The 15043-nt window shown below is 38.0% G+C and overlaps 3 protein-coding genes and 1 pseudogene across 3 annotated transcripts; 1 reads left to right on the top strand and 3 right to left on the bottom strand.

Annotated features, from left to right (window-relative positions):
• LOC148740617 (uncharacterized) overlaps positions 1-15043 on the bottom strand; it is a 1045961-nt pseudogene that overhangs the window by 754012 nt on the left and 276906 nt on the right.
• On the bottom strand, positions 174-5780 carry LOC111341830 (very-long-chain (3R)-3-hydroxyacyl-CoA dehydratase 2). Its single transcript, XM_022948853.2, has 8 exons — positions 5725-5780; positions 5040-5157; positions 4748-4766; positions 4206-4294; positions 3643-3764; positions 3135-3174; positions 2743-2881; positions 174-1760 (listed from the first exon to the last, which is right to left on the bottom strand). The coding sequence occupies exons 1-8, from the start codon at positions 5778-5780 to the stop codon at positions 1687-1689; spliced, it is 657 nt and encodes a 218-aa protein (XP_022804588.2). The 3' UTR covers positions 174-1686.
• Positions 6645-10350, bottom strand: LOC111341837 (uncharacterized). Its single transcript, XM_022948861.2, has 4 exons — positions 10070-10350; positions 8157-8228; positions 7458-7730; positions 6645-7074 (listed from the first exon to the last, which is right to left on the bottom strand). The coding sequence occupies exons 1-4, from the start codon at positions 10235-10237 to the stop codon at positions 7006-7008; spliced, it is 582 nt and encodes a 193-aa protein (XP_022804596.2). The 5' UTR covers positions 10238-10350; the 3' UTR covers positions 6645-7005.
• Positions 12632-14096, top strand: LOC111341834 (uncharacterized). Its single transcript, XM_022948858.2, has one exon. The coding sequence runs from the start codon at positions 12917-12919 to the stop codon at positions 13685-13687; it is 771 nt and encodes a 256-aa protein (XP_022804593.1). The 5' UTR covers positions 12632-12916; the 3' UTR covers positions 13688-14096.

The following is a 15043-nucleotide window of genomic DNA, read 5'->3' as shown; positions in this document are numbered from 1 at the left end:
GTAACCACATAAAATGTATGATTCACCTCAACATACACCTGTGTTTGAAAACCTCCCTTTCATTTGCGACAGAAAGTAAATAAGTTGACTTCCCTTCATCGGAAAAAGAAACAGACCTATTTTAGAAATTTTATTTTGTTGCCGGAGAATAAAAGAACTGCAGGCAATGAAACCTTTTCCTTTGGGAGTTTTTATTCCTTTTAAATTTTCCTCTTATCTATTGAATCGAACAGCTTCGCCCACGCTCCTATGTTGAACAAATGCAATCTGTCATATTTTTTTGCTTTAAATTTTCAACAAATCTTAATTTTGTGTTTAGCTTTTCCACGTTTTCTGGATTCCACGTTGCAGACTCTTCAAGTTAGAAAAATCTAATCCGCGTAAATGAAATCTTGCTGGCTTAGAAAATAAAAGACAGTAGGAGCCGACTATTTAACTTTTGAGGGGGGGTGGGTGATTTTGAAAAAAACTTCCTGCAAGCGCTTGTTGGAAGAAAAAAATTGCATGCAACCCAAATGTAACAGGAAAAATGTACCAAAAAATCGGAAAAAAATATCCTGCACAGCGGATTGCCAGAAAAAAACTTTCTTGATGACCAGAAATCATCCACCCCCCCTGAAAAGTTAAATGGTCGGCCCCTTATCGCTTTTGATTCAAAATAGAAGGCGTCTGTTTTAGCGCAGTCAAGCGACGAGGTGCAAATTTCCAAACTTATAAAATCTAAATTAGTCTTCCAGAGCTCCCTTATCGCTTTAAAAATGTGTCCTCTGTTTTAGTTTTCAAACTCTGTTTTCTAACACTATAATTACCTCACATATACTCAATTCCTTAAACATACAAAGAGCGCAATTAACTTCGCAAAAAAATTGCTCGACGACCGAAGTGTTTAGATTTACATAATATATGCGTCTAGGTTTAATGCATGCTCTCTACAAATTATTCTGACAAAAAAATACCATTCAAACTGCTATGTCCTTAAGGCTCTTTCACCATATTCAATCAATAAATTAAATTACATCTCGTAGTTTATAAAAGAATTCAAGTGATATATATTTTTTGAAAAACTAATTCAGAACTGAAAAAATATTTCATAGACAAACGTTTATAGGACGCTAGTGATATTAGCTTCGATTGACAAAGATGACTTTTGTGCAAGCCTCATTTGTAAGTGCAACTGTATCATGTCCAATTTTGAACAATTCACAGCGCTAAAATGAATCACAGCCAATTTTTTTTTTGGAAGCAGAGAACACCCAGGGCTAACTTCACACACTTCATGCGACAACCAATGTCGCCAACTGTATCTAATGTCAATTCCTCGAAAGTTCCGGTAAACATCGATCCCGGAAAATGATTTTTGTTTGCTGTGTTGTTATAGAGATCGCGATACTGATAGTTTTGAAATTAAAATGATAAATTTATCTGCTGATGTAACGTTATGGAAATAACTTTTGAGCTGCATGCAAGACCCAAACCACTGTTGCTTAGCTTTAGAGTATGGCTTGGGGCCGTTAGTAACCGGGACTTTTGAGGAACGGGCCAATAATGCACAACAGTTCAACTAATCTTTCCACTCGTGGCTTGCCACCCCAGTCACTTAGTTTTAAATTCAAAACACACAAAATCAACAAACGCATCTTGACTAAAATTCTCCCAGCCTTTCAGTTGGACGGTTGGAACTTCAAGCTATTGCGGTTTGACTTTTCCACCAATAACCTTCTTTCTCTGTCGGATCATGTGAAAGTAAAGTTGCGGGAAGACTGAAATTCAAGAGAATATTTATCATTTGTCAGCTTAAGAAATTTTTGTTTCTTTATTGTTTTATTATTATTATTTTTTTATAAGACATTTCACGGCAAATTCGTCAGATTCCCAACAACCCATACGGGTTTTGAACAGTTTCATTCCATAAACTGTAGTCGTAGTCTACCGATGTGGAATCCTGCGCGCTTGTCTTGCGTGAAAAGGTGAAACTCTTTTGGCCAAAATTCCAAACCAACTAAAATTTGCCTTTCCTCCAAACTTGTAGCTTTCTATCTCTGCTTGTAGGTAGTAGAGCAGGACTGGGCCCAGTTGTATGTGAACGGCGGATAACGTAGCCTGAGTATCAGGCGTTTCTGGGAGCGTTTCTGGGGGAAAGGGGTAAGAGAGAAGCGAGAAAGGGAGAGAGCGAAAGGAAGAAACTTCCTTTCTCTTCTCCCCCTCCCCTAGCCCCTTAGGAAGGCCTGACACTCAGGCTACGGATAACGTTTTCCAACGGATAAATCGCTGTCAAGGGGACAAGTGAGAGCAAAACGTACTGCGGGGCCTGGTATCTAGGGGACAAGAGTTCAATCCCTATCAGAGCCTGAATTTTTTTTTTTTAATATTATTATTTTAGGCTTCCATTTCTACAATTGTCTTCGCTGGCGTCTAATTGAAAATTAAGTCTCCTACACAGTCGTTCCAGGCCAGCAGTCATTCATTACATTGTTACCCCAAGGGGGGGAACATTCAAATGAACGAAAATCACGCAACGCTCATCCTAAAGAGGGACTTTCACCCCGAAAGAGGGTCATGCGTCGGTCATGCTTGAGAACGGCTCTCACGTGACGCTCACATTCAAAAAGGGCCAACATCCCGAAACGACTGTCACGCAACGCGCGCCTTAGAGAATAGGTACAAAGGAGAGGACCTAAGCACGGTGAGTCCAGTATTGAAAATCACTCCAAAATTTAAGTGTATCGACATTGAGACACTTACTTGGAATATAAGAGAACATCACCACCATTAGGAAGAGATGAAAATCAAAGGAAAAATTGAGACGATTTGGCATGGACACACTGTACAGACCAGACTTGGAAACATAACCAAGAGAGGAGTATATTGTCACCAGCTCACCCTGAAAGCAACAATATCAGCGATTAGCATCTAACTAAGAAAATCTTGGTATGTGAACACATTCTCCTCGTCAGCACCTTAGAAAATGTTTAGAGAACAGTATAGAGAATATAGATGGCCATGTTAGAGTGCATAGGGTCAACTGATAGTTGTACAGTTGAATGATGTTAGTTACACAAATGATCCGAACAAGACAAGTAACTTCCTAGAAAAATCTTTACTTCCTCTTAAATTAGAACTTTATTACTACTTACTGTCACGCCAATGGGATAAAGGAAATAAAAGAAAGTATATCTGTGAAAAGAGCCAACAAAAACATGTTTTAGTTTCAGCCACTTAAATAATTACGGAATTTCAATAGAGAATACAATTTAGCACGATGCAAGCAAAGGAAAACCAATGCACTCTCAGATGATCTCAGATTTACTTCAACCGGCAGTTGAAGATGCCCCCTGAACTGCCTATGTTTTGCAGTTTCTTCTTCTTTATGAGCTTGTCAAACAAATGACGAGAAACTTTTTGCGATAAATCCTAACCAACTGACTGTTAATCTTTTAATCCCTATGAGTGACTGGCTTTTAATTATTCCTTTAAGTATCTATCTTTAATTTAATGTACAGGTCACGAGAATTAAGGCAATGATCATCAATTTGAGAAGTTTTTGATCGTCAAAAAAATTCTTCTTGCCAGCACCATAAGAACAGTAAAAAGAACACTGTGAAGATTATGAATACTAAAGTTAGGGAGTAGAGGGTGACAAACCTGCACCACTGAAGTATGTACGGCAACTTGTCCAACAATGAAAATGCATAAAATGAATAGCGAATAACCTCCGTGATGGACCAAGCAAAAATGAACCCTGCCACGCCAGCATTGTCATGAACCTAGAGCAAAGAAACATGAAAAATCTAACTAATGAAATATTAGTAACCTCTGAAGCAAATATATTGACCCACATTATCCCACAACAACTCAAACTGATATCTGTTGATGTATAGTCTGTTTATACCATCTCATGTCACTGTTTAATCCAACCTCAAAATGACTGGGGAATGGAACCAGTTAGGGCATTTAGGTTAGGGGAGAAAATGTCAATTTGTTCTTATCAATTGAGTAGATAAATAAATATAAATTGGCCTCTGCAACAAGGTTTTAAAGCTGAAGTTTGGAGCCTTCGCCCTTCATCAAAACAAATATAGGAAATCTTCTTGGAGCTAAAAAACAAAACTAGCTACTTGGCAGTGGGGCATATGCATGAAATAATAATACCCAAAGCTCTAAGCACACCAAATCAGTGCTATCGTGAAGATTTGATGAATACTTACTTGAGGGACACTGTGAGCCACTGCCCAGGTTAAAAAGAGTCTTGAAGCTACTTGAAATGCTGTAATAACAACTGAAGATGGCACTAGACCTACAAGTGGGAAAAAAAGAATGCCACTGAAAGTAAATTTGAACTATTAAACCCTCTATAAATGTGCACGATATTTCAGCTTAAAAACAAGTTTAGGTTGAAGCCTTTATTTAGAGCCTATACCAGAGTTTGTGGCTATATTTTTTGTTTTTTGTCATTATTTAGACCCTGATTATTCTCTGTAAATTGTACCATAAGATTAAAGCTATACCAACTGCAAAAGGGGAACATATTTCTCATACTAAACAAAGTAACGCACAATGACAAGCCCTTCAATGAGAACAGAAATAATTTTCTTATCTTGGCTAGCACATGACAGCTTACAGCCTGAGAGTGACAAAAATGCCAGCCTTTGTAGAACGCTACTACACAATGCCATAGGCATGCAGTGCAAATTGGTAAAATGTTTCTTAAACAATGATCAAATTTTCCCTCATAAATAATCTTACATACCTACTGCACAGTGCAATACCTGGAACAGGAGGAAATAAAAAGTCATGTTGGATATTTTCTACACCTCACAAAAAGCATACTTCAAGGTAAAAATTTCAAACTTAAAAAAGATATTCTAGCTGACATCAGAAAGGTTGCCTTAAACACCCTTAACTCGTTGGTTTTTTTTTTTTTTTGTTTTTGTTATTTTTATTTTATGAAAAATGCTGTTTACTCTGCATTGTTAACTACACGGCTATATTAAATGTTCTAATTTCTTAGTTCTATTCATGTAGGTTTGATAATCATTCACCTCTAGGATGGCTGCAGATTGAAATATCTTGAGGGGTGTTTCCACTGAGTTGTAAAGCCCAATGTTGGTTTTCTTCTCTGTCAAGTGCTTTACTGAGAGGACTAGAATCACACCCCATCTGCAAAATAAAAATAACATCGCTAAAGTTATTAAGGAAATAATGGCACCTATCTGCCAATATAATAATGATAAAAATCAACTGCTTGGCAATACCTCACCAATCAACTTTTATATCTAAGTTCTTAGGGGCATAGAATGTAATTAATCTGGCGTACACAGTACGAATTATTTATTTAACGAAATTTGGCCATTTTGGCGAAATAAAAAAATTTAAGGCGCGTGACAATCTGCAGACAGCGGAACAAGAAACCAACCTCACTTGATAGGATCATGAATAATAAATCTAACGATAAAATCAGAGATTTACACAGAAATCACTGAAAAACTTACGCCTGAAATAAAATCTTGGTTGCAGTAGTCTTAGGCTTTGGCTTGCTAAGGGAAACCTATATTTTCTGAGCTGCACCAACGAAAAAACAAGTAATCGTGCTTTATGAAAGTTAAGCTGTTTACACCTGGGTTATGGCCAAATATACCGCGCAAAAAATTACTCTTTACTAGTTAAATTATACCCAAGCCTCTTGCATTAAATATTTGGATTATGGGGAGGTGATCTGATCCTTACCCAAGCGTCAGTACAACGTTGTACAGCACCAAGTAAGCCTTCGCTAGAACCGCCATCTTGCACCGGTGCAAGAGCGGAGCCTGGTGCAAAGTCCACGATTTGAGCACGCTGCACGCTGTCATGGGGGGAGGAGAAGGGAATGGAGAATTCTGAACATCGCATGGTTTTCAAGGGGAAAGAGGGGATCAGTCGTCTACAACAGAGTATACAGGGGGGGCTATAAAATATTGACAGCCAATTAGCTACCAATGAGGTGGGGGAGGGGCTCTGGAGGGATCATAAGAATATAACTGAGCCTTAGAGGGGATCAGGGCATTTTATCACGACATAACCAAAGTCCTCCGACATTCCCCCCCCCCCCGCCAAGGCTATTAATGACGACCAAAGCTCTCTAAAGTTTGAGAAATTTGCGCTAGACTTATCAAATAGTGTCCAATTTTTGGAGGTGACGAGAGCTTAGCTGGAAGATTACAGGTGACCCGAGTATCATGTATTAGGCACGCGCTTAACCGAAATTATGCCAAACGCGTCACAGACTCTTGAGAGTTTAAACAGGTTCATGAAGACAAAGACAGATTTTCCACAGCGGATGTTATTTCCTTTTGTGAGAATTACTCCTGAAATTTGTTTTGTTATATACCTGTTTTATTCCCAAATTGGAAAGATTTAATGAAAGCTTTCCTTGTATATCAAGAGAATTTATTCTCTTGTTGTGCATTAAAACCTGGTTTCGACAGATTTTTTTCGAGACTATCAATTCAACACGAATGAACATGAAGAATCACGATTCTATCCGAACGAAACGTTGTCGTCTCAATCGCCGATCTCTAAATTCGTGAGTAATCGTTTGGCCCGGTTTTCTTAACAACAATCCCGACGATCAAATGGAAACCATTTACAACAACCCATTTACAGGAAAGTTACAATCGAAAATGATCTCTTTTACTAATTTAATCATTTTGGTGACATTACACCAAAATTAGGGAACTCGGTCTTTCTATTTAAACCCATCTCCTTTGATTATCAACGGTGGGTTTACTCTGATAACACGTGCAAGGCCTATTGAATCTATGCGGGATGTAACTAAAATGACGCTCCTGTGCAAGACTACACTTACAATGTATCTACCCATTATAATCATTAATATAATTCTATTTCATTTAAAACTGCGACTGGGCCAAAGAGACGTTTAAAAGTGTGTCGAGCTGTGTTACATAATTCCACTGAACTCGATTAACAAATTAACGAAGGAACTTTAACCGGAGCTTTTTGAAACTGCTCCTAGAAAAGAGTAGCATCGTTCGTATCGTTGGCAGAAAAATACGGTGCATTCTCTTCAATTCTTGATTTCTGTTGAAATGCAAACAGACAAAGAGAAAATCAATTAAACTATGTTAACATTTAAGTCATAACTGTTTTTAATGATGGAGCTAAGCTTCAATTTTTAACAAATTGTACAATCTGGTAAGGAAAAACTAGTCCACTGTAACAGAATCATTTATGGCAAATACAAGAACAAAATTGGAACAAAGGAAAGCTATAGAATTAAAAGAACCAATGAAGAGTCAAAACGCGGTCGATCAAGTTACGACTGGTTTTAGTTTTGTATCTGATTGGTTTAGAGGGAGGTGCGAGTTTCTGTAACAAATGAAAAAGCGCACTGAAGCAAAACAAAAGCAATCTCAGATTACTATATTGCCTCATATATCAAACTGTACTGGTTTATATCTTACCGGCTTCCTTTTAAAGTCTCGTCTATAAGCATATCTAACGTATGCGATGGAACCAAGACAAAGCAAAAACTCCAAACAAGAAAAAAAGAGCACAAATGTGGTTAAGGTTTTGGTTCGTGTAACATTCTGATCAGGAGTTCTGTTGTAGGAATACCAACTGAACGATCCGACTTGTTCACCTGTGAATACCGTGTGTACTGCCATGCTGTAACAGATGATCAGCATTATGGACAGGAGCAACGATACCACTGACAACAGCAGGAAGTCGATCAACTGATAATTGAAATGAAAATATTGAAGAAGTTGAAAAAAACATGAATTACCTGATCAGTTGATTAATACCGAATAATCATCCACTTACTCAGAAGCACCTCGTTGGTCAAAGAAAACACCAAAAATACTGATATCAAATGGGTTAAACAGAGCATACATTGTAAAACAAGTTGGGTATATATCTAAAAAGACATGTGGCAGAGAAGTTGAAGTCAGGGTACATGTGCCACTAAAAAGCAACATAGATGGATAATCAACTGATCAGTAATCGAGGACTTCATGCGGAAGCCTCTAAATTTCATATTGAGCGCCGAAAAATAATTGGCCGGGAAGCCTGCACTTGAATTTTGAAAGCCTTTTCATTGTAATCAATCTTGGCACTGTTATGTAATTAGATAAACTAACTTAGGGTTGACGTGAACTTACATAATACTTTTTGGAGCTTTCTGCGTTCTCCATGTTGGAATCCAGTACTGCAATAACCCCTGTGGCAGCAATCTACGAAAAAAAATTATCAGGGCAGTTACTCATTTAGACCGTTTATTTTTTTAGTTATCTATTTATTTATTTTTTTTGACTTTGAAGGATGCACGCAACTGAGATCGAGTCAGCTTGCGCTGATTTTTTTGTTTAATTCTGTCATTAAGTGAACTCGCCAGTTAAAACGGAAAACGGACACATGTACAGTCATCTTATACGAATAATCGACCGCGCCATCGTTGGTAGAGTTTCTCTGCCTTTTTCTTTAAGATATTTTTTAGACCTGATCGTGCACAAGTTTCAATAGCTGATTCCATCCACTTCACTCTGAATGACCAACAGAAAGTTCGCATCAATTAATTAGCAACAAAGTGAAATAAAAAATTCGTCAAATTGTCCACGGTCTGAGAGCTTTCAGCTAGCATAAACTGACTTTCATCTTTGATTTCTGCTTTCTGTCCGTAATCCAACATCTCCACTAACTGTGAGAGCACTTGTTATCCATTCAGCCGCATAGCAACCTTAATTTAAGGCACGCTGGGACAACAACCGGCTTGGAAATAACTAACCCTGAGCCTTCAACTCGCTCAATCAAAAGAATTTATCGTAATCTCTTCTGGGGTATTTGTTATGCTGGTTAACTAATAAAAATGCGATGTTAATCTGTTTTTGCGTTATAAGTTAAATATATCAACAAAGTTGAAATAGTAAATTGGCCACCGTTACGGTTATATCAGATACAATGAGATATATGAAAGTTCATATATTTTGAACTGCGGTATTAGAAACGTATGATGCACGATCCTCGCAGTAGATAGCGAATCAACTTAACGGCCTGCTCCCAGTTGGCTTGTTAGCTCAATTGGTAGAGCGCTGCACTAGTATCGCAGGGGTCAGTGGTTCGAATCCCGTACAGGCCTGATTTTTTTTTTTTTTTTCAAGTCTGATTTTCGCTATTGCTTAAATAGCGTTATCTACTGCGAGGATCGTGCATCATACGTTTCTAATACCGCAGTTCAAAATATATGAACTTTCATATATCTCATTGTATCTGATTTATCACTTTGACGGGTTTATTACGAATCAACATAACGGCCTGCCCCCAGTTGGCTTGTTAGCTCAATTGGTAGAGCGCTGCACTAGTATCGCAGAGGTCAGTGGTTCGAATCCCGTACAGGCCTTTATTTTTTTCAGGTCTGATTTTCGCTATTGCTTAAATAGCGCTATCTACTGCGAGGATCATGCATCATACGTTACGGTTATAAAAGCTGACGTTTCGAGCGTTAGCCCTTCGCTCGAAACGTCAGCTTTTATAACCGTAACGGTGGCCAATTTACCATATTTCAACTTTGTTGATATATTCAAATTATTTCGTTACCCCCACCGACGCAGCGCCAAACAGTTTCTTTAGAAACTATCAGCCTTTGTTTTTACGTTATTTACATATTTGCATATCACACAACGGTAGTCATGCGTTTTGTGTCTCTCACCAGAAGTTTCTTCTGTTGCTATGTTTTTTTTGTATTTTATATTTTAATTAAGTTAAGAGAAAGAGAGGAATTTGACTCGTCCTTTTTCAATATTAGTTTCTTTGGCCGTCAATGCAGCAAATTTTCCAGAAACCGAGAGTCAAAAAAGGAGTGGTGCTTAGTGAGAACTTAATGGGAGCCATCATCAGCTGATCTTGTAGAGATATGTTTTGTTTTTGTTTTGTTTTTTTTTTTATTGATATTCTATAACTTTAATCCGCGGAAAGGTAATTGATCATCAGTTTGTCAATACAAACACGACATTTTAAGTCAGTGTCGTTAAGTCATCAATTAAGTCCCATTCTCCTTTAACAAATAAATGTCACTTACTATTATTCCAATCCAGAGGGGTAGAAGCATTTCGCTGGTCCAGTGATAAACAACAAGCCGTACCACGATTCCCAGCACAATCAACAAGCCGCCGAACATACCATGAATTACTCCTAATAACTTCAAAACGCCGTCAAAGTAAACTATAGCCCGATCTCGGACACCCATCTTAACTCGTAAAAGAAACTTTCGGTTAAGTGTTTGGCCGTTAATTTTTTAAGTAAAGCTGCACGATTTTGTTGGGTAAAATATGCATTCAAATGAGATCATTTTATGAAAATTACAATGGGTGACGTACGTGTCTTGAGGGACCTCCTCATGATTGGTTCCAGTTGTTGAACATCTTTCTTCTCAAACAGTCGCGATTAAACATCCCTTTCGTAATGATTACCTTCGACACTGGGACCTCAGACTGGCAGAATAAAGGATATGTGAAGATTTTAGTACAAGGATTTTAAAGTTATCCTGAAAATATTCCTACTTCAAACTTTTCTATTTCATTGCCGACTATAAGTTTAGCATAACCTTGAACGTGACGTCAATCCAAACCTGGGCTGTGACAAATTAACTTCCCATTAATGTAGACAAGACAAATGTAATAATCGTGACTGGCAAAAGACTTGAATCGAAGTTGGGTTTCCAACCATCAGTGAAGTTTAGTGATCATGAACTAGTGAGAAATGTTTCTAATGCTACTCTTTTCAGGTCTGATTTTCACTATTGCTCAAATAGTGCTTTACTGCGAAGAATCGTTCTCATATACGTCTCATAACCGCAGTTCACACATATGTTTCATATGTTTGTTGTTGTTTGATTTATCATCCACGGGTTTATATCGAATTAATTTGATGGCCTGCTCCCAGTTGGCTTGTTAGCTCAATTGGTAGAGCGCTGCACTAGTATCGCAGAGGTCAGTGGTTCGAATCCCGTACAGGCCTGAAATTTTTTTTTTTTTTTTTTCAGGTCTGATTTTCACTATTGCTCAAATAGTGCTTTACTGCGAAGAATCGTTCTCATATACGTAATGCTACTCTGTTGGGTTTGGACATTGATGGTCACCATCATCATCATCATCATCATCATCATCATGTTTATTTGTTCAAGCAGGTTGAATTTATTGGCAACTGTATAAGCTGATGTGGACCTGCTGTTTTCCCACCCAACCCACCCCAGGGGAGGACATCCAGCACACAGTAATCTCGTGCGTGGGAAATTAACGTCTCTTACCCCTTACCCTTTAAGAGACGGGACCTCCAGCTTTACGTCCTATCCGAGAAGACGAAACAATGTGAGTGAAGTGTCTTGCTTAAGGACTCAACGTTAAGCCCCAGCCAGGACTTGAACCCGGGCCGTTTAACCCGGAGTCCAGCGCACTGACCACTGGACTACTCACGCCTCATGTTAATAAATTAAATTTGTAATAAGCTTTCGCAGCGTATAGCGCTTCTCAGAAAAATCAGAGTTTATCTGCCTCCTAGGCAAATATTATTATATTACAACTTGATAATTCATCCTATAATTACCTACGCTAGTGTTATCTGGTCATGTTGTGATAAAGAGTCGAGTATTGAAGCTGCAAAAAAAGGGCGGCTTGGGTTATTCTGTCTGCCGTTACAGATTCGCCACCTGTACGTTTATTTAATGAGTTGAAATGGATTCCTTTTTATGAAGAAAATAAGGTAAGCTGTTATTCTTTAGTTTATAAACTTATTAAAGGTACCTTACCCAATTACTTAATTCAAAATTTTGCTGTTAATAATCAAGTCCACTCTAGAAATACTAGGTATGCTAAATTTAATTTAGTTTGTCCTAAGTATATACGCGAGACAGAAGGTGGAAAGTCTTTCTTAGTCAGAGCTTGCAGACTATGGAATAAATCATCTTTAGAATTAAGACGTAAAGATTCTCTTCCTGCATTTAAGAAGAGTCTTTTTAATGCAATTTTTAAAGAACAGTGTAGTCTAAATCATTTTACTATTTAGCTTAATATTTACTCTTATTTTCTTGCATTTAGGAAGAGTCTTTTAAATGTAATTATTAAAGAACAGTGTAGTCCAAATCATTTTACTATTTAGCTTGATATTTACTCTTATTTTTAATTGAGGGCCACAAGTTTATTAGCTTTTAGCCATTTAGTGCTACCCTCAATAAATAAAGTGTTTACTTACTTACTTACTTACTAACTATAACTATGCAGGAAGTAAGTCGAGATTCCTTTCAGCCAATCACATTTCATTCTCCCTCGCATTTCTCTGCTGCACGTTACTTATGACACCTGGGCTCGAGCCAGGTGGCGTGATTTTGCCTTTTTTGACAGCTCTCTTTGATTGAAACTGGTGTTGCCTGAGATTGCGTGATCCAAAAATGTTTTCGAGGGCTCTAAAAGAAATCAAACTTTGTGACATGATTTATGCCTGATCCAAGTTTTCCTTTTACATCGCTTAAAATGTTAGAAATTCTTTTGATTTCTATAGACTAGGATCTAACAACGGGTAATTGTGCAATAAAACTTAGCGCAAAGCGCAATTGACCCTTAAATGAGGTCATTTTATTTTTAATAATTTCGATCTGTTCTCCTGCCTGCGGTATTTTCATGACATGGATTTACGATACGCAGAAAGGACGACCCCGTGAGGCTCTATCAGTTCAGGTTTCACAGGAAAAAGAGATACTATTCCGTTATTCGATACTTATTGAGTAATTGCATCTACTTAAAAAACACTCTGCTGATCACGCAAACCAGGTCTGGACATAATCGTAGCCCGGATGATATAGTAAAGAGGGTTGACAGAATCGGAGACTGACGAGAATTTCTGTTGTCGAAGTAAGTGCTCTTCTCAGGTTAGAATGTCGTCTGTGGTTGATGATGGATACAAAGGGACCGCTAGAAACAGCATTAAATCATTTCAAGAGAAGATGAACAAGTTGAAAAGCGATTTAAAGGCAACAGAGAACAAAATCAAGAGGGATAAACAGGAAACGCTGGCTGCAAGATGGAGAGAACACGAAGCCAAACTCAAAATGAAGGAGATGTCTGAAAAGATCTTAGAGACAGAAGCAAAGATCAGAAAAATCGAAGACCGCATTAATTACCAGAACGGGCGAAGGAAAGAGATAGCGGAAAAATACCGAGAAAATGGGCGAGTTGCAAATGTGTTCGAAGAATCCACGATCAACATAGAGGAATTGATGCGTAAACTTCACGAATCACAGCGGCGCACAATGGAATTGAGGAAAATGAACAAGGGAATGTCACAAGTTGTTGCCATACTGGAGCCTAAGATTGAAAACGCAGAGCGACGAGAACAGAAAGCTCTTAACCGTGCGTTTTTGATAAATCAAAAGTTATCTGTCCACCGTTACCTAGCAGCCAAAAGGCCTGAAGGAATGTTGTCTCCTGAAGAGGAACTTGTTCCACAGTCCGACCAAGAAGCCAAAGTTATAAGTATGCAAGAGAAAATCAGAGGGGCAATTTTACGCAGGCGAGAAGCCGAAAAGAAGAGAAGTGCTTTGGAGAGAAAAATTCAGGTTATGGAAAAAGCGCTGGATAACTTCAAGAGGCGGAATCTAGAGTTTCAAATTAGTAAAAGGGAGCTTCTAAGCTCAAACTTTTTATAAACTTGCAAAAGTTGAATGTTGAAAAATATTGCTTCTTCATCCGATTAAAGACTTTCTTATAAATTACTTGCACTTCATAGAACACCAGTTCATTCAAATCGGTCTTATAGTTAATTCCTAACCGGGTAAACTTACTAGTCATCTATCATAATCAAAGAGATTGTCTTGAGAATCAGGACAATACAAACATGCGCACATACAGATCACGAACGCAACGCTCATATATCTTGTCTTAGTTTAGATGTTTAAATTGACATAGCGAGAAAAAGAGTGTTTATCAAAAGATCCAAGAAGCTTACAAGCTTTTTGAAAGATAAACGCTTCACGCAGTAAGGTGTGATGTGATTGTATCGGTTATTGTCCTCTTGGGAGAATTTGATTAGGTAAATAAACATTGACTACATTCAAATTACTCGTTTGCTTGTTTCGCACTATATAGTCTCCTTCACATGCAAGCGAGAAACTTGTTGATCTTATTTTATTATATACTGATGAAATACCAGGATTTTTCCTTTTACTAAAAAACTATATCTTCATCGCGCGCAGTGAAGATAACGATAACTGTTTTTATCTTTCACGTGTGAGGTTCCGTTTTTTGCACGTTAAGGTGGGAGCTACGTCACTGTTTGTCTTGGTTGACTTTAAATTTGCAACTTCGTCATATTCGTAAATCTCCTCAATTCCCAGCCTTCTTTCGATCCTATTGCCCCTTTTGTGTCGTAGCATCTTGCCGAGCTATGTTTACAAATGTCTCCTTTACGTCGGAGAAGAGCGAGAGAGAGAAAGACTGAAAAGTAGAGAATTTTCGTAACTCAGCACTATGTAACTGCAAGGTTCCTGTCAACACTTACAAGGATTATCATAAAGGTCAAATGACTGACGTCTGCAATACATTAAAGTGCATGCCTTCAGTCAGCGTATAGGGGAAAAGGAGATCATAACTCTATACATTAGCATGTAACGTATTTGAAATCCTATGAAAGTGGTGTATCTCGCATAGGCCAATTGACGTGATGCAAGCTGTGAAGTTCAAGTTTTAATAAACTCCCCCTTCTCTGACGGGTTAAGAAAAAAAAAAAAAACGCTCCGGCTCTATGCATTTAAATTTTCCAGTATTATATCTTACCGAAATGCTAAATCGCGCTCACACTAGTTATTTTTTTATCCATCAAGTTGTGAAGAAAAGATCGTGGATCAAGAGCCACGCGATTTGGGATGAAACGAACTAAAACGCGATGAAACTGTTCGTAAAAGAATCTGTTGGTGAGTGCAAGTCTATGGGCCACTTTTTCGTGATTTTATCTAAACCCCAGCCTCGAGAGGTTCATAACAACAACAACAAAAAAAATAGGTTCA

The sequence above is a fragment of the Stylophora pistillata genome, chromosome 2, assembly GCF_964205215.1.
Source record: "Stylophora pistillata chromosome 2, jaStyPist1.2, whole genome shotgun sequence".
Taxonomy (NCBI): Eukaryota; Metazoa; Cnidaria; class Anthozoa; order Scleractinia; family Pocilloporidae; genus Stylophora; species Stylophora pistillata.
This window is presented reverse-complemented; position numbering and strand designations above follow the sequence as displayed.